The sequence below is a fragment of the Prionailurus bengalensis genome, chromosome B2 (assembly GCF_016509475.1).
Source record: "Prionailurus bengalensis isolate Pbe53 chromosome B2, Fcat_Pben_1.1_paternal_pri, whole genome shotgun sequence".
Taxonomy (NCBI): Eukaryota; Metazoa; Chordata; class Mammalia; order Carnivora; family Felidae; genus Prionailurus; species Prionailurus bengalensis.
Window position 1 is genome coordinate 133,941,077 of NC_057349.1, and position 20,090 is coordinate 133,961,166.

At 48.7% G+C, this 20,090-nt stretch overlaps 1 protein-coding gene across 7 annotated transcripts in view; it reads left to right on the forward strand.

Moving 5' to 3' along the window:
• SASH1 (SAM and SH3 domain containing 1) overlaps positions 1–20,090 on the forward strand; it is a 335,600-nt gene that overhangs the window by 230,490 nt on the left and 85,020 nt on the right. For all 7 annotated transcript variants that reach the window (XM_043592565.1, XM_043592562.1, XM_043592563.1 and 4 more), the window contains exon 5: positions 19,576–19,616. In XM_043592565.1, the coding sequence (XP_043448500.1) occupies positions 19,576–19,616 (41 nt within the window). The remainder of the gene's footprint in view (positions 1–19,575; positions 19,617–20,090) is intronic.

Here is a 20,090-nt window from a genome sequence, read left to right on the forward strand (position 1 = left end):
GCCATCAGCACAGAGCCCGACGTGGGACTCGAACTCACAGACCGCGAGATCATGACCTGAGCCTAAGTCGGACGTCCAACCGACTGAGCCACCCAGGCACCCCAAAAGCCTCCTCCTTTAACCCTTTGCCCTCAGAGAAGAAGCCCTGCTTGTGATCCTCGTGTTCTGGTTGCTTCTCTCTCTCCTGCCACCGTGGATCGCTCTCATCTCTCGTTGTGCCCTTTTCTCCCTCACAACCTGCCTCTGCCCGCCTGTTCACCTCCCTCATCGTCCCGCCTGCTCTCCAGGTGGGGTGAAGCTCCCCGGATTGCTCAGACTGGCCATGCGCTCCCACGGCGTGCCGAGCCTCCCAGATGGCTGCTCCTTCCGGTGGGGTGCCCCGTCCCCGACTCCCTGAGCATCCCCCCAACCCTCCTTCTCTGGGCAGATCCTAGCACACTTAGAAATCGAGCTCTGGTCTCCTGCCAGAAGTCTTCCCTGATTCACAGGGTTGGGGTACAGTGTCCTGCCGCTGGGCTCTGGAACTCCGCGCTCCCCTGCTCCCGTGGCAGTGGACCTCGGTTACAGGTGCACGCGTACGTGTGTGCGTCGGTGGAGGGGGGCCACCTCCCACTCCCACCCCTGGGTCTTTCACATAAAAGACTTTCAGTAATGTCGGATCGAGGAGCAAGTGGGTGAGTGTCACAAACCTGCTTCGTTCTTCTTCTCCGTCCCGTAGAAGGCTTCTCGCCATTCTCGCAAACCATAATTTGACTTCTTCCCCAGTTACTGAACTTTGCCCGGCAGCCCGACTCTTCCTTTTCCTGAAATGCCATCTGAGGTCAGTGCTGCAGCAGTAACCAACCCAGGAGCCCCTCCCCACTCGCAGATCCTTGCCAGGTTCGGCACTGCTGCCTTTCCCGTGGGGCCGCGTGTACTTTCGCCCTTGGGGTCTGTGGCGTTATGGGTTCTAGTTTGTCCTCACTTGATGCCCAGTCTTGGTGGTTCCCTTTTTTCTGCCCATCCCTTACCATTGGCGTTCCCCAAGGGCTTTTTATCCACCTGCAAGCTGTCCTCAGGTGCCCCCACTCAGGGCTTTGACCTCTTGTCTCTGGGCACGCACCTCACATACACATCTGTCCCTGTGCCCCGTTTCCCAATCTGGTGACCTGCGTGTTGCCGCGACTTGGCGGATGCCTGCTCATTACTGTCACTGTCGCCCCAGATGCATTATCTTACCAGCACAACCCCTCGCTCCCTCCCTTCTTACCTTCTCACCTCTTACAACCTGCTCTTTGATCAGACGTCCCCTTTTCTGTCCTTGGGACCATTTTTCTGCACATCACGCAGCCTTGGCATTGTTATCTGTTGCTTTTCTTCCATGGTTCTAAAACTTTAATCGTGAAATCCTGTTGCTTCTACTTCTGTGTTTTTCCTGTGTTTCCTTCTTTTTCACCTTCACTACTGCAAGCAATACCTTTAATGCTCTTTTCGTGAACTAGGACAGTGTGTCCTAAAGTAGAATCTTTAGTCTCCCTAAAGTACAATCGGGCCATATGGAGCAGGCAGGGGATGCAGAGATCTCCCCAGTGGCACCTATAAATTAGGACCTGTGCGTGCTTGCGCTTTGATGAGAACGCCCCCGTGCAGCCCCAGCCCGGGGCTTCCCTCCCACCGCCAGCCTTGCCGCAGCCTCTCTCTCATCTCCCAGATGCCTCCTGGGCTGCTTGGAGCTCATTCCTTGAAAGCGTCTCCTTTCTTTAAGTGCCTTCTCAGTCTCTTCACTGGCCGTGTTCTTCCCACCTTTTGGAATCAGGTAGCATTTGGCACAGATCTGACGTCTCAGGGTATTGTAACAAGTATCATCATCGTTGTAACGCTTACAACGCTCATTGGCTCATTTCTATTATTGGACACCGTGCTAATCACTTTTACTGTATTTTGTCATTTAATTTTTCACGGACTCCTTGAAGTCTGTACCATTTTTGAGAGTGATCAGCTTGTCTAAGGTCTCAGAGCTCGAGACAAAAAAACCTTATCCAGTCTGAATGCCATGACAGCCTTGGGGTGAAGATACCCCGTGTGACTGCAGACTCTCTGGGTTCAAACCCAGGCTGTTTCTTACCTGGATCTTGGTGTCTATAGTTTCCCCAACTATAAAAGGAGGATGATCTGTACAGTATATACCTCACTTAATAAGCTATCCAGCACCTAATAAGTGCCCAGTAAACTTGTCTGTTATCTATGTTGTCTGGTCCAAATTCAGGCCCTCGCCTGGGGCCCTAGCTTTGTGTACTTCCTGAATCCTGCCTGGCCTAGCATGATCTCGAGCTCCAGGAGGCTGAGAGCTCACATTCTTCCCCTCTTTGAATATTCTTCAGTTTCCAAAAGAGTTGTTTTCACAGGGCAAGTGCTCATTAAATACTTGCATTGAAAGCATTGATTGTTCAGTTCTTTGAAATAGGGCTAAAACTGGATTGTCCCCAGGACTGGAATTACAGAAGACGTACTTTGGTCTTACCTGTTACCCAGCATGTGTCAGTGTCTCCTTAAACCAGTAGCAATGTAATAAGCAAGTGCTTTATGATGGTGAATATTCACATTTAAAAGACACCTGTCCAAACATTTTAGGGGCGCCTGGGTGGCTCAGTGGGTTGAGCGGCTGAGTCTTGATTTTGGCTCAGGCCGTGATCCCAGGGTTATGAGATCAAGCCTCTCGTCAGGCTCCGTGCTGAGCGTGGAGCCTGATTAAGATTCTCATTCTCTCTGCCTCTGTCTCCGTCCCCATCTCTTCCCCCAACATCCCTCTCCCCAGCTCACTTGTTCTCTCTCTCTCTCAAAATTTTTTTTTAAAAAAACATGTAGTATACAGAATAGTAGCTTCCACAAATCCCCAAATCTATATCTGCTCCCCTTCCTCCGCCCCCCCAATTCCATTTTGTAATCTTGTTCAAGTCTCCTCAGATTTTTCCTTCTCTGTTAAATAGAGATGACAGACCAGGGGTGCCTGGGGGGCTCAGTCAGTTAAGCTCAGGTCCTGATCTCACAGTTTGCGGGATCGAGCCCAAGTTGGGCTCCGTAGTGACAGCGTGGAGTCTGCTTGGGATATTCTCTCTCTCTCTCTCTGCCTCTCTCTCTCTCTGTCTCTCATATAAATAAATAAAACTTAAAGAAATAAATAAAACTTAAAAAAGAAATGACCACATATTACCTCCAGATAAAGGTACAACATTGAGAACTGCACACAAAATATTACAGTTTTTTAAAAAGTCCTTAAAACTTGTAACAGCTGCAATTTTGTGGGAGGTTACATTTATTTTGTTTTATTTTTGGTGACAAGCTCACTGAGATATAATTCACATACCATACGACTCACCCATGGAAGAGATCCAGTTCAGCGGTTTTTGATGGAGTTGCAGTTTTGTGCCTGTCCCCACAGTCGATTTGGGAATATTTTTGTCAATTCCAGGAGAAGCCCCGCACCCTTGAGCTGCCCTCCGCTTCTCTCACCCCTGAACAACCCGCTAACTGAGTTTCTGTTTCTATAGATTTGCCTCTTGTGGACGTTCCGTGCAAATGCAGTCACATGCGGTTTAAGGGACTGTTTCACTCAGCATAATGTTCTCACGGCTCATCCCCATGGGTTCCTTTTGTTCTATGAATGTGCCACATTTCACTTATCCACTTACTGAATGGTGGACACCTAGGGTTGTTTGGACTTTCTGGCAATTAGGAACAGTGTTGCTGTGGACATTTGTATACAAGTTGATGCGTGGTGTTCTTGGGGACTTGAAGTGTGTAAGGCATTCTCCTCTGGGTAAGTTGTTTCCTCCGAGGGACCTCCGTCCTCTTGCTCAACAAGAAGTTTCTCGGTCCCGGAGACTGGGCCGGAGAGGGCTTCGGGTCCATCCCTTGTGGACGCCCCTGAAAACGGATGGGGTCTGCTGTCTGTCCGGGGTTGCGTGTCCTGCTGTGTGACAAGGTGGGGCTCGCCGTGCTCGTTCTCAGACGTGGAAGGAAGCATTAGAAACCCGCGGGCCGCGCGGTTACCAACCCTCCTTTGGAACAGATTAGATTCACTGAGAATTGCTGATGAGGTCTGCACGTTGCTGGGAAGTCCAGGTCAAGCCGCGTCCCCTGGAGCTGAGACCACGCATCCTGTTTCCACATCCTGTTTGTGGCAGGGCCGTGGGTCGGGGAGGGGAATGCCAGACCTTTCCCATGGGGGCCATGCGCCTGGGATGGGGAAGCCACGTGGAGGCGTGTCCTTCAGAATAGTTCACAAGTCGGTCCTGTCCCGTTCAGGTGGATGTGTCCTTGCTGTGTCCCCGCTGGCCTCCCGGGAGGAGGAGGTGGGTGCTGGCATTAGAACCTGAGCCTGAGTTTCAGCTCTGCTGGTCGTGGGATCAGAAACAGTTTATTTAAGTGCCCCAAGCCTCAGCTTTCTCATCCACAAAATGTGCACAGTAAACGCTCCTTCTGAGGGGGGGCTGTGTGAGGCACGGCACCTGACATCTGCTAGGTGCTCACGTCTCACTTGTTCTCGCTCGTCCACCTCCGCGGCCTGTGGCCCGTGGCCCGGCCGATGGCAGCGGCAGCCGTGTGTGCGGTTCCTCCATCTGTCGGATGGTGTCGTACCCAGAGCTCGTCAATGGCCATGGCCACTTAAAATACGCCATTCTCAAAAGAGATTTGGTTTTTTTGTTTTTTTTGTTTTTTTGTTTTTTTTAATTTTTTTTTTTTAACGTTTATTTATTTTTGAGACAGAAACAGCATGAACGGGGGAGGGTCAGAGAGAGAGGGAGACACAGAATCGGAAGCAGGCTCCAGGCTCTGGGCCATCATCAGCCCAGAGCCCGACGCGGGGCTCGAACTCACGGACCGTGAGATCGTGACCTGAGCTGAAGTCGGACGCTTAACCGACTGAGCCACCCAGGCGCCCCAAAAGAGATTTGTTTTTAATTAAAAAAAAAAATGCCATTCCTCCGTGCGCCTTACTCGGGAAGGCTGGGAGACAGCAACCGGTCTCAGAGCTCGTGCGGCGGGCTGAAGTATGTGTGTGTGCGGGCGGGATCTGTGTCTGCACACGTGTGTGCTCCGTCGCATAGCATATCTGAGGGGCTCAGCATTCCAGAATGCAGGGGCTCGGGGCGGGAGCAGCTGTGCTCGAATTCTCCACCTCAGCTGTTCCCCCACTGCAAACCCCGTTGCCCTTCGCTTCATCTGGTGAGGGAGCCCCAGCTGCCCCAGCCGGAGACCACGCGCCCGGGCCGCAGCCGGAGGCCGCGTGTGCGTGGTGGCCGGAGACAGGCCACTGCCGGGAGGTATGTAGGACGCGAGGGGGCTGGGGTTGGGTCTGTGCCCTGCAGAAGTGAACGGGACACTGGGCAGCGGTGGGGGTGGGGCTGGGGCTGGGGAGGGGAGGCGATCGGTAAGCAAATGGCAGTCCCGTCCCGCCAGCAACAGGGGAAGCCCCACACCTACGACCACTGTATCGTATAAAGTACATCTCACAGTACAGGAGATGGGGGAGGCGGTGAGGAAGGCTGAATGACTGACCAAGATCGCCACCCCCACACAGCTCCGGTGAGGCAGAGGTGGACTTCTAGCCCACATCCATTTATCTGCCTGCCAAGGTCAGGCCATCACACGGACCAAACGCTGGTGCATCAGGAAAGACCAGCGACGGGCCAGGCAGCAATGGGGTGTAACCGAATAAACATTGTCCAGATCTCTGCTGTGTGCGCAGATTTGCTAGGTGCCGGGAGGATGTGTGGGGTGCCCGGGTCACTGTCCTCTTTTCGGCCCGAGGGAGCCATGACCGCATGATCCTGATGTGACGGGAGCGCAGTGCAGAGGAACAGCAGGGGAGGGCCGGCCAGGCCCCTGCACGGGCCGCAGACTCACAAGTTCGGCACCAGGCTGGGTTTTGCTGGAGGAGCTGACGTCATGGTGACGTCATCGCAGGGTTTTGACTACATGTGCTCGTTGGGGCTGGTTCCACAGCCCCGGCCAGGCTGTCTCCTTCTGTGTCCGGTGATGTGGCCGCAAGGCAGCCGCACTGGCATTCGGGGCCAAAAGGCTGCAGGCAGAGTGGGGGATAGACGGTGACCTGCCACCTGCCGAGATGGGCACGTCCTCTGTCACCAGCTCCAGGCAAGCCTCCAGTTTCGACTCACCGGGAACCTGGAGAGGAGCTGGCATCCTGGCTGCGGAGCCACAGGGCCTGAAGAGCAGACTGCCTCTGCTTTCTACCTGTCACGTGACTTACAGGACCCATGCTGATGTAGAACAGGGCGGGGAAGGGAATTCTGGGAGACGGACTCCAGCTGAGCCAGGTTGACAGGCCACAGATGCACCACAGGTACCCAAAGGAGCGAGCAGCACAGGGATGATGGCGGGGGTGGGGGAGGGTGGTTCTTAGGCACAGGTGGAGGGCAACGGCATTCCAGGCAGACGCGAGGGCCTGCAAAGGTGTGTGGGTACAGCACGTCGGGGGTGGGCTGGTGGTTCAGGGTCCAGGCAGCCCAAGGCCCAGCTTGTGGGAGGTCTTCAGAGCAGCCCAGAGGTTGCGCAGGGGTGGATTTTGTGTGTGAGAAGGGCCATTGTCAACGTGAGGAGATGAGGTCTAGATGCCCCCAGGAGGCAGGGAGACCAGTGGTCAAGGGGACACATCCTGAGGGTCCAAAACTTGCCTGAACTTTTATTATGCTTCTAGTTTTTCAATTCTCTCCATCCCACTGGCAAATTCCTTCAGTCTTTAAGGAGTGTCTCCTGCATACTAGGGATGGGTACGTGGCCCCCAAGATGAACCCTGGCCCCCAAGCTTTTGTCTGTAAGCCTGGCTGCTTGATCCTACTGCGTACTTGTATCCTGAATTCTCTTCTGAAAACTGCCCTTGTAATCTGCTTACTAGATTTTGGGGGCCTTGGAGTAGAAGGATATAAGGAGGGAATGGAGAAGGAAGGATGGGGAATGTGTCTCGTGGATTCAACTAGTGTCCCAGGCATACCCGTCCCTCACAGTTAGCTGGAGAGACAGACGCTCAGGCCCCTCCAAGGCCTAACGAATGGACTTCTCCAGATGTGGTGGAGACGTGGAACTGCGGAGTCTTTAATAAATTTTCCAGGCGGCTCCTCGGCAGCCAGCGTGGTCGAATCACTGCCGAAACCTATTTCTTACCCGTTAGGTTGACGCTCTCTGCTTCTGCTGCACGTCTCCATCACCAGGGGCAGGGGGGTGGCACTCAGCTGATGCTGGTAGAGGTCATTTGTCATCACGGTGACCCTTGGGACCGCTTCCTGGTGTCACTGTCGGGTGCTGGCGCGTCACTTCAGATAGAGCCTCGGGATCAGAAGGGGGAAGGATGTGAAGCAATCTGAGAGCAAAAGTGAGACGAGCCAGCGGAGTGAGCGCATAGCTCGGCGGCTGCAAGGGCAGAGGACACGCGTGGGAATTGAAAACCGAGGTCTGAACGGTGACGGAAGTTAACAGGGTTCACTGTGGTGATCATTTCGCAATATATACAAATACCGACTCGTTATGTTTTACTCCTGAAGCTGATTTGTCACATGTCAGTTATATCTCAGTTTTTAAAAAGAGAGCGAGAGATCTGAGAAGACAGGAAAGCCTGAGTTCTCAGCTTCACAGTGTTTATAACATAAAAATTTTCCGTCAGCTGTGTCTGAAGGAATTAAAAGGAGGGCTGTGGCAGTGGTCACTGCGGAAGGGACCCAATCCTCTGTGCCGCCCGGCAGGAGAAGTAAGACAGGCACGTGGCTCCCACCGCCACGTCCTGGACGGGGACTGGCCCCTGGGACCGGCGAGGCGAGGAAGGGCCCGCAGCTCCCCCAGCTTTGGCCTGCAGAGGCCGCTTCTCGACTCCGCTGCTCCCCTCAGAACAGCTGACACAACAGAGGCTGACAGCCCCAGCCCCCGCGTCCCTCCCCGGCTCCTCTGTGCCCAGACAGCACAGCGGCCCGCAGGGCCGGCGTGGCTCGGGGCCGTGGTGAATGGGAGCCGCTGTTTGTTTCCACTGAGAAAGTTCTGACCCGCTTCCGGAGCCATCGCCATGGAAACAGGCCTTGGAGATAATTGAATGGAGCCTCTTTTCCTCCGTCTCCCTTCTCCCTTTCCCCACGCCGAGGCTGAGGCTCTCAGGGGCCGACTCTTTGCAGCCCGCCTTTCCCTGCAGGTTCCTGCGCATTTGACAAGAACAGCAAAGGCCCGGTTCCCGCCAGTGACCCCATGTGCACCCCATACCAGGCGGGGTCGCTTTCATAGCTGTTCTTGAGCGGAGGCCCGTGTGCTACGCGTCCTGATGGCCGTGGCCTTCCACGGGGACGTGTCCATCCAGCCGGCCCCACATCTCAGCCCCAGTTCCTTGCAGAAGAGCCTTTCTTGCACCACAGATTTATTACATGTATGCACTCCAGTTTAAAGGGGAAGTAGAAGAGAAGTGATTTGGAAGTGATTTTGCTTCGTTTACAGAATAAGTGGCCAGCATATGGTATTTTGCTCCTTTTATAAAAACTGGCTTTTGGGGGTGAAAACAATGGGCTAAAAGCCCTGTTTCATTTTGCTTTTGACAATAATTCAGTGATTCTTAAAATATAAAGACCTAAGTAAAATTTAAAATTCACATCGAGGCCATAAAGGAAGGGCATTGGTTTTTACTGCTTGCACCCAAAGCAGAAGAGGACGTTAAGGTTTCCTTTCGTTCAACACCTTCGTACGCCTACCGAGGACGCGTCAAAAATCTGTGTCTGTGAAGGCCAGTGGCCAAGTGACACACTTAAATTGCACTTTCACTGCCAATAAGTAGAGAAAACGGACACCGTTTTGGCTTGAGGCTCACAGTTTCGTCCCTGGTACCGTGAATCCAGTGGTGATTCGGACAGGAGAGGCCCTTCCTTTCCTGAATCAGGTGTTTTAATGGGGTGAAAATCGGGTTGGGGCCAGAAGAGCTGCGTTTAAGCCCCAGCTCTGTGACCCGCAATTGGATAAGCCGCTTACGCGAACTTGCCAGGCGTCCTCTTCTTTATCTGTATAATGGGGCTGTTTCAGGGTCTCCGTGAGCCCGACATACAGTGAGATCTATATGAACGTGCTTGGTAAACCCAGACCAATGCTTTGTAGAAGTTGGTTATTTTTAGTTCTTAACCACTGAATGCGTTAGGATTGTATTCAGTCGTACGTAACCGAACCTGACTGCGGAGTTCAGGCAAATGGGGGCATATTTTTTCATAGAGCAAGGAGGCCAGAGGTGGGTGCTTCAAGGCTGGTACAGCTGCTCAAGGAAGCATCTGGCCACTGACACTTAGCCTCCGAGGGGGTGTATGGGGAAGTGAGTGTCTTAACAGGGTATCCTGCCGCCCAAACCAAATCTTGGTTCTCTTAAGAAAGGGGGATATTGAAATGGGAGACAGCTAGTCCTGCCAGCTATAGTCACTCATTCAGCTGGTCTTTTTTTCTGTTTTTAAAGTTTATTTTGAGAGGGAGTATGTATGCGCGCATGCACATGCGAGCAGAGGAAGGGCGGAGAGGGAGAGAGAGAATCCCAAGGAGGCTCCATGCTGTCAGCATGGAGCCCAGTGCGGGGCTCGATCTCATGAACCGTGAGATGACGTCCTTGAGCCTAACTCAAGAATAGGACACCCGACTGACTGCTCCACCCGGGCACCCCAGCTATTTTCTTACAACCCGTCAATATAAAGCACCTCATGATGTTGTAAACGCCTGGAAGGTACGGACCATGTTGTATTCATTTCCCTTATCAAGCTGCAGAGGGCTTCATTATCCACGCCAAACAGTAGATACCAAGCAAAGAAAATCATTGTTGGTTGTTTTTATATGAGAATGGGCAGTTACTGAACTCCCCGAACTTATGTAAACGTACTGAACTTGCATAAAAAAATAGTATCATACACCATGTGGTTGGTGTGTCATAGGAATATTCTGATTAGTTACTAAGTGTTCAGGACTTGGGAAGGCATTTGTCACTTCTCAAGGCTGGAATATACATGGTTACTTTCAGTAGTGTTACAACATCAAAGCTGCCATCCCCACAGCACGTTTGTATCAGCTTCTTGGACAGGCCGGGCCCATGAAGTGCCAAGCGAAGAATAACATGGCCCAGATGGAGAAGAGACCCACTGGGAGGGTTTCGGAAATCTTGGAAGGTGACGCTATGCTTTCCTGTGTCTCCTTCGCCCTGCCCTGAGCCCACATCTGCGGGCTTGTGCAGCTCTACACTCTGCCCGTTGTATAGTCCCGGCCCGAGAAAGGTTGTAGCTGAGAAACACCCAGGTCGTGGCCCTCCACCATGGGGCGGGGGGATGACATTTGGCTCATTTTTAGGCATGGGACTTAAATTTCTGCGGGTGTCCTGCATCATTCGCTTCTGGTGCAAGTTACCATGCCACGGATGAAGGAACACGGATCTCTTTCAGTCTACCTTTGTGACGGATTTTCAGACTCGAGAAGGGTGGAGGCTGTTCGTGGCCTGGAAAGCCTGTTGGCCACCGCTGAGGTGCCAGGGAACCAGCCCCTCACATGTCAGAAAGCTGAAGTGCTCTCTGAGAAGGACCGAGAGAAACTTGACTCCACAGGGAGAGCTGGCTGGAGGAAAAGACCCGCAGTCCTAACCGCTAGCATCTTGTTAGTGACGCTTCACATGTACAAACGTGTTCTAAATACCATACAAGTTACAGTTCACCGAAATCTCCAGAAAACGTACGTGATAGGTAATATTGTATCCCTTTTGCATGGCAGGAAACTGGGATTCACTGAGGCAAAGTAATCTGTCGAGTTACTGGTTGGTAAATGGTAGGGCTGGGCTTTGAACACGGGAGGTTGGGCTCTAGAACCCCACATCATGAGCCATGGTGTTAGGTAGCTGTCTGGGCGGGGGTAGTGGGCTGTAGAAAATGTTCCCGTCTGCCCACCTCTACCTTGGCATCATATTCAATCGCTGGTGTGTGTATGTGCGTGCGTGCATGAGTGCTGTTCTAAGAAAAACATGGGTTGCTTTTGTAAAGTGTAATCGAAAAGTAGAACAGGAGTCACTATGTCCATCCTAGCTATTTGGGGGAAATTAATGTTAAAGAGAGAGAGATAGGCTTGATTTGCAGTAGAAAAGATCACGTGTGGATACCTAGAACTCCCATGTACCTGATGTCATTAGCAGGGGATTGAAGCATAGCAAAAATGATTGTTGCTATTGTTGTTAGATTGTTGTTGCGTACCTAGATTGACTGTGTCTCTCTTATTTTTCTGAATAAGATCCCCTTTGGAAACCTCTCCTATATAATGACTAGGGTCACCTACAGTGATTCGGATGGTAATTTTCCACCAAAGATATCATTTAAAAAGGGGGGTAGGGCAGAAAAAAGTTGAAAATGTCAAAACTCATGGCTGGAAGTATCAAACCTTTTAAATGGCCTTTCAGAACTTTTCAAGCGTGGGGCGCCTGGGTGGCGCAGTCGGTTAAGCGTCCGACTTCAGCCAGGTCACGATCTCGCGGTCCGTGAGTTTGAGCCCCGCGTCGGGCTCTGGGCTGATGGCTCAGAGCCTGGAGCCTGTTTCCGATTGTGTGTCTCCCTCTCTCTCTGCCCCTCGCCCGTTCATGCTCTGTCTCTCTCTGTCCCCCCCAAAAATAAATAAACGTTGAAAAAAAAGAACTTTTCAAGCGCTCGATCGGTAGGGTAAGAGGTCCTCTTCAAATTGGAAATAAACATCGGATGGTACTGTTGTTTGGAGATCATATATCCACACATCACTGCCATTTCTTTGGGAGAGTTGGTATCACCCGATGGGTGGGTCCAAACCATTTCCTGTGGTGTATACATCCATACTGAACATCTCTTCAACGTCATCAAAAAATTATTTCGTGTACCCTTTGCCGTATGCAAGAATCTAAATCGGTACAGATCTTACTGTTTAAGGAGGACAATAGGTGATCAGCAAATGGGAATATTATGATGCTGGACAATGTGGATGAAGACCCACTGACATCATATTCAGTCAGTGTGAGAAAAACAATGGATGTGAGAAAATGTGAATTGCTCGTACCGAGTGCAGTTGAGAAGAGGAATTGTTACGGCCATCTGGATTATTTGAGGGAAGTTAATGCTAAAAAAAAAAATTAAAAGGAGGAACTGTGGCAATATAGAAACTAGGCCGAGCACAGGGCCTAGTGGCCGTCGTTGGTGGAATGAGGGTGGCAGGGCTCTGGGCAGAGACCGAGAGCGTTCATCCTTTGGGATCCGGTGATAGTTATAAGAGGTCACCCTGACTGGGGTCTTACCAGTTGCCAAGTTCATGTGATTCTAACAGCCCGTTAAGGTAGGTACTGATTTTATCATCACTACCTGACATGAGAGGGAAGGCATGGCTTAGATTTGTGACCGCACTGTCACGGGTGTGCCTGACTCTGAGTGTGTGAGTGCTGAGCGTGGGCTGTGTCAGGCCGTTGCCTTGGATTTGGTCCTTCCGACACCTGCCTTGATCATTTACGAAGGTGACCTTGCAACAAAAGCCAGAAGGAGAGACTGGGAATAGGCTGAAATGAAAGAAAAGGCCTGTAGGCATGGAGTGTTTTGACCAGGGTGACAAAGTGTCACCAACGTTGTCATTGATACTAAATAATCTTGGAGCTCAAAAAATACACCAGATTTGAGCAACAGAATTACTTTCAATCCTAGCCAGTAAGTTTGCAAGTTAAGTTCTATTATGTGCCAGCAGCTGTTGGCAGGGAAGGGCCAGATCTAGGGTGAAGGAAGAGAGACCCCTTCCTCCTTAAACCTGCCTGGCGCTGAGAGGGAGCAGCTCTAGCACGGTGGACCCCTGTGTCCCTCCTGCCCTGGCCCTGGTCCCATGGGGTCCCATGGCTGACCCTTGAATTTTTATAGCAGACAGTAGATAGCGTAAACAGACATTTGTTTTATACGTGTTTTTATGAAATAGGGGAGATATGCTCCTATGATGAAAAATATCTTCGATATCCAAAGAATAATAAGAAATAACCAAATTTAAGGAATTACCTATTTTCTACAAAATGATTTGTTACGAAATAAGCAAAATGTGAATATAAGTAGTTAGTCATATTTAAGGAAGGCATATCAACTGAGAAGAAATAATCAGCATATAAGAAACCCATGAACACGTAAGAAAAAATCAACTACTCTAAAGCTCCTCAACCCTTTCAGCTTCTTTTCCCCTCCCACTCCCACGCACAATTCCATAGCACAGATGTCTCCGTCCCTTTTCTGCGTCTTGAGGCAAATGCTACTGGCATTGGGGACCGCCTTGGCAGGCCTGGGATGATGCAGGAAGGGACCCAGACACAGCAAGAGCCCTGATTCAAAATTCAGCAGGAAAGAAACTAATGAAGAAGTGAATTTCCGGAGACTCAAGATAAAGGAAACTTAAAAATCTCTTAAGTATAGGTTTTCCAGTAACGTATAACACATGTTCCATTCTTAGAAATTAGGTTATTGCTTCTCTCTCTCTCTCTCTCTCTCTTTCTCTCTCTCTCTCTCTCTCTCTCATAATGAAGTTTTCTGGACAGCCCATCAAAACAAAAACATGAGGTCTATTTTGGGAACTCTTTTTTATGTTTGGGCATTTGTTACACTTTGCTTGCGTGCGGGAGTCAGTATGTTGCAAAGAGACGGAGTTGCCTTTGCCTAGAGGTACCTGAGACTATTTATGTAAATGGACATAAGAAGAAAAATGAGCCTGAGCCAAAGTACGTGGCCTCTTTCCTGTCAACTCGCAGACAGAGTCTGCACGAGCAGCATAACCCGATCCTGCTCTTGAAATACTTGGTTCTAAGAAACTCATAGGCCACGTTCACATTTGGTGTTGAAAACGTGCTCTGTCTTCCCCGGTTCTTCTGAGCCTATCATTTTAGTAACTCACCCAGCAACAGGGTTAGGACGCATGTAACGTAATACGAATTTCTGTTGTGTAAACGAGAAACGATAGGGTGATGTGCGTGGGGCGCTGGACTCTGGAGTCAGAGATGTGGTTTCTAAACCCACTTAGGTCCCTGCCTGGCTCTGTGCCCTTATCCGGATTATCGCTCTGTAGTCTCGGGATGGGCGATCGGGTTGGTGATAAGAGTGTTTTCTTTAAGAGGTAGAATTCCACACAAATGTAAAGAATCTCCTTTGGACCTTTGTCCTGTTGCTCCTTGTCTGTGGCCACCTGGAGGGCTCTACTGTAAAGCCACAGACTCCAGAGAAAAGAAAACAGAGCAACCTAGAATTTACCCTGTCTGGCACCTGAGGCAGCAATATAGCTTGCGTAAAACCGATTTTAATGTTATTTCAGCCGGGTAGGGTGAAAGCGTGTTCCCGGTTTTCCTTCCCCGCACGGACTCCTTCTCCTAAGTCCCGCTGCCTGCTTCACCTTCTTTCCCTGACCTCGAGGACTGGGTTGCCCTTGAGCCCAGGCCTCCTGCCACTTCTCTTCATTGTGTTCAGCTGGTCTTCTGGCTTTAAATGTGCAAGTGATTTCCAAATCCTGATCTCCAGTCCTCAGCAATGCCCGTGAACTCTAGACGCACGTACCCAACTGTGTCTTTAGTATCTCCACGGGGATGTTGAAGAAACACCTCAAACTTCCTGTGTGAGAGGAGACCTCTTGCTTTCTTCCCCTGTTCTCTCCCTACCCAGCCTTCCCCACGGGGGTGGGGCACATGTCATGCCAGCTCATCATTTAGGGTCTCTGTTCACCTCTCCCCTCTTGAGAGAAGACTTCTCTGTCCATCCCATCGAACATTCTCCCCCCTTCTTGATCTACACCGCCCACCTCGCTTCTCGCCCATCCTGAGCTCTAAGAGAACAGAGATCTTAACCTGCCTTACTTAGTGCTACATTCTCAATGCCTCAGAGGATGCCAGCCTCATAATGGGAGTTGGATGAATGTGTATTGAAGGAAAGAAAGAATGAATGAGTGAGTGGGTGAAAAGAAAGGAACGACGCATGGTAACAAAGAATTTGCTAAAGATTGAGATAGGATGAAAGGAATTGGTTAAGTTCAGGGATGCTGTCCCTTATTTTCTTTTTTATCTCATTCATAAGTCGTTTATTGAATTTTCTTAAGTGAACGTGAGTTCAGAGAGGGCTAAAGTAGCTTAGGGATCGTGAGGAAAAATATTTACACTGGGGTCTAATAGTTATTGACGTAAAGGTACTTCTAAGATCGAGTTCAACGACTAAATGCGAAACTCGAATTATTCAATGCTTAAGTAGATGTTCAGAGCGCAGAGGGATGCTAATTATTGCGTCCTCATCATCGAAACCCAGAAACCCACGCTGAGGTTCCCATCCCTTTTACCCTGTTGACAGTGAAAGTGATGGATAGAAAAGGGCTGACGAACCTGCTTCCAGCCTGTGGGTCCCAGGCCTGTGGCGTCTGGCCGCAAGAAGGAGGTGCGGTGAGGAGGCCTCTTTGGAACTGACTTCTGAGCATTAATTTCTTCCACCAGGAGATCAGCAAATGACCCTTTCCACCTGCTGCCATCCAAATTTGGAATTTGGTTACATCATGGGTTTTTGCTCCTGCTGGATAGATTTTATAATCCGTCTCAGGGAGAAAGATGGCATTTCGCATCACCTGCTCTGCCAAGCCTCTCTTTGCAGGGACAATTCACTGCGTCCAAATTAAACTTCATACGATGTCGTTTTCCCCCTCTGCACATTGATGAGTTGGGGAGCCTCACACTTATGAAACACTGGCTTGCTGTTCTTTGGCCAGTGTCTAGATTGTGAACTCGCGGAACGTTAAAAATAAAAATCCCCGTTTGTCACCGCAAGATGAATAGAGGAGCTGCAGTGCCATCTGCTGGCCATGTGGGGAAATGCACGCAATCACTAGTGGAAACACGTTAACGAAGAGAAGGCAAACCTGAGGATAAATTTTATTTTATTTTTTTATTTTATTTTATTTTATTTTATTTTATTTTATTTTATTTTATTTTATTTTATTTTATTTTTACCATCTGTTACCAAAGTTTATTATTATTATTATTATTTTAATATGAAATTTATTGACAAATTGGTTTCCATACAACACCCAGTGCTTATCCCAAAAGGTGCCCTCCTCAATACCCATCACCCACCCTCTCCTCCCTCCCTCCCACCCCCCATCAACCCTCAGTTTGTTCTCAGTTTTTAACAGTCTCTTATGCTTTGGCTCTCTCGCACTCTAACCTCTTTTTTTTTTTTTCCTTCCCCTCCCCCATGGGTTCCTGTTAAGTTTCTCAGGATCCACATAAGAGTGAAACCATATGGTATCTGTCTTTCTCTGTATGGCTTATTTCACTTAGCATCACACTCTCCAGTTCCATCCACGTTGCTACAAAAGGCCATATTTCATTTTTTCTCATTGCCACGTAATATTCCATTGTGTATATAAACCACAATTTCTTTATCCATTCATCAGTTGATGGACATTTAGGCTCTTTCCATAATTTGGCTATTGTTGAGAGTGCTGCTATGAACATTGGGGTACAAGTGGCCCTATGCATCAGTACTCCTGTATCCCTTGGATAAATTCCTAGCACCTGAGGATAAATTTGAAATATGTGTCATGAATTGAAGAGAGTGGATAAAAATAAAAAATTATAAGCTAGAATTTTATAGAGGAAAGCACATTTATATCTTGTGATAGCTGCGTGGTAGTGAGAACTTCTCTTTTTAGGCAGTGTGGGTCCTTGAGTATTTTTATAGTAGAAGACGTTCTTATTTTGCAGGAAGAATGAAAAATGGGTTGGAAAATAGAAGTTAGCGTTTGCGTTTTTTTAAATAATAGGATAGAGTCCATTTTACATACATTTTATCCAGAGAGGAAGAGCCCACCATCTGGGAGAAAGACAACTGGGTTGCCAGTGACTGGGGATGACCCTGTTGGCCTCTCACCAGCTGGTGGAACCTCGGGCCACTTCTGGGGGCTGAGTGATGAACCGTCTGACTCTTGATTTCTGCTCTGGTCATGATCTCATGGTTTGTGGGATCAAGCCCTACACTGGGCTCTGCGCTGACAGTGCTGAACCTGCTTGGGACTCTCTCTCTCCCTCTCTCTCTGCCCACCCCCCCCCCCCTTTCCCACACTCTTTCTCCCAAAATAAATAAATAAACTTAAAAAAACCCTTTAATTCAATAAAATTCCTTACAACTCAGTAAGGGTATATTATTCTAAATCAGCAAAGGACTAAAGAAAAGCAATGTTTCTTGAGGCCATTTTCCCCACGAAAAGATTTCTTCTAGAAAAAAGCAAAAGTTCACATATTTATAGTTTATTACATAGTTAAGCAGTTGATCAAGAGCTGGGGATATTTGATATCTTTGATCCTTAACAATTAGGTCAAGACTCTCCTAGTCCTTAGAGTGAGTGAGTTTAAAAATAAAGGTGGTGCTCTCTTTGCTGTATGCAGCAGACAAAAGTCGTAGATGGCTGTGCTGGAAGGTCATGACCAGTTGAGGTAAGGTGGACTGATGTGTATTACCATGACTTTGAGCTCAAAATGCGAGAGTAAAAAAAAAAAAAAAAACCCACAAAACTTAAGAACCCAAACTTTAGCTCAAATATTATTTCTTTAGGAAGGTTTTCAGCCTTAATCCCCAGCCAACTGGCCAACTGTCTATAGTTTGTTCTTCAGCTGCCATCGTGCCTTGCCTGTAATTCTGTGGCTCTGAGCGCTTTGATTGTACTGCTTCGGTTCCTTCTTCTTTTCTTCCTCCTTCTGCACCCCTGCCCTCCCTTCCCCTTCCTCCTGCTGTTCCTTCTCCTTTGCAAGTACTTCTCATTTGTTGACATTTTGTCGCCCTCCCTACATCGAGAGTCCCATTTCTTCGTTATCATCCATATACCTTACCTGTAATAGCATTCAGTACCTTTTTGCTGAATGAATTAAAAACTGAAATGGCTTTTTAAATATCTTCAGTCATTTTCATTTTTGTGTGGATGGGAGGGCAGAGAGTAAGTAGGTCCTTGGGGCTAAATCCTGGTGCAATTCGATGATGAGGTAGATTTTCCTTATTTTCTGTGTTCACAGCACCTCAGTAAGGGGAAATCATGACTTCAGACCGAGCTCTGGTCCTCAGCAAATGAGAGGATGCCTCCCCTACTTCTGTTCTTAGCACCCCCCGCCCTCCCCTCATCGATAGGAGAGGTTTGTTAGATTCGTGTGCTAGTCGGAAACAGTTCTCTTCTCTCATTGAGGGTTTGAAGGGATTGGTGGGGCCTGAGCCTCTGTGCTCACCTGGCAGCCAGCGGTCAGCTAGTATCCATGCACCTGCTCTAAAGAGAGATGGCCCATCACAGGTGACGCTGCGTGACAGAAAGGCCCGTCCTGCCCTCTCTGGTCACCTTCAATTCGAGAGGTCGTTTCACCTGTAAGGCGGGCAGCAGATCGCCATTTGCCTATTCTGCTTCTCTTCCTCTGACCTCTTCAGGGTAACACGGTTCTAGACTCCCGACCTCGGTCTTCCCATGCATTCTCACATCCAGGAGAGTTTTGTCAGATGCCCCCACCTTCCTCCCTGGCAGAGGAACTTGTATTGGGAAGATTCAGGTATTAACCCCTGAGAAGCTGTGCTTCTGTGCGGAGGCAGGTTCCTTCTTCCTGGTTTTCCCTGTCAGCAAGTGGACACTGAACTCACTTACCTCTAGGCTTCGGACCCACTTAATGAAAGACTGCGCTCCACCTCTACTCTGACCTTTTTGAGAGAACCCATGTTACCTTTCTTTGATTTCTTCCCTTCTTGCTTTAAGTTGGTGTCTGTCCATGTGTTTGCAAGAGAAATGCTTAATGGGTTGGTTTGGGGCCGCGTTCATGTTTCAAGGTATTTTGGCTTTTGTCTGTATCCGCGGTCACAAACGGGCAGCCAGGGTAGGGTGGGGTGTGGGCCAAATTTGGTGCCCAGACATGTATTGATTAACTTGGACACATTTTTACAAACATTGAATTATTTGCCATCACTGGAAAATGTGGAGCTCTCCCCCGCCTTTAAAAAAAAAAAAAAAAAGCAGATTTCCTGGCTTCTCTTCGAACATAGAAAGATCTAGCAAGGTGGAGAGCGTGCTTGCGAATTGTCAGAAACCAACTGCAGAAACTACGCACTGTTTCCCCCCCCAACTTTTGTTTGGAGCATCTGATCTCCTACATTCCTCCTACAGCTGACCACTTTACTCACCTGCTGGCATATGGTGTGGGTCTTGATTTTTATTATTATTTGCTTTGTCTTCCCCACTTACACAAGAGACTTCTCGATGGTGATAACCTAACGTGTAGTTCATAGTTCACACAAGTGGATTATCCAGTGATCATCTAGTAAAATCCATTCCCTTCATTCAATGGAGGTCTTACCCTGGAGTGAATCTTCACTACATGTTGACCAATGGTCATGAGTGTGTTTCTAGAAAAGCAGCAGCTGGCTAGATAAGGGCAGTGATAAACACCCTATCAGAATTCCCCTGGCTCTGCTGGTGGTGTTGATGCTGGGTCAGACGAATTGGGAGGGTTTTCAGTTCTCACACCAACACAAGGCTCCCTGGTAATCAGACTTTCTTTTTTTCTTTTTCTAGGAGCACTCTTCCTAAGTCAAACTCAGAAGACGGCTCTGTAGGTCAGTACTCCTTTTCTTGGTTTAATGACTTAAAAGAATTTTAATACTTTATAGAACATACAAATGGTGAAAAAACAAAAACCACAAAGAATCTTTCCACCCAGAAAGAAACACTGTTAAGATTTCGATGCCTACCTTTCCTTTCTTTTTTTTTTTTTTTGCCCTGTATTTGTGTGGGCTTTCTTTTAAACATAATTGGGATCATACTCTACATATTATAATTTTTTTGTATTGAATAGGTCCTGAGCGTTTTCCCACGTTGATTGAATATTCTTTGCAGTAAAAAAATTTAAATCTGTATAATATTCCGTCATATTGGATGAGCCATAATTCAATCAACCATCGCTTCTTTGCTGGACGTTTAAGTTGCTTCTAATTTTTGCTCTCAGAGAATTGATACTATCCTAAAATTCCGTGAACCTATCCCTGATCATGTCCCTAGGATGAATTCTCTGATTTGGAACTTCTGAATCA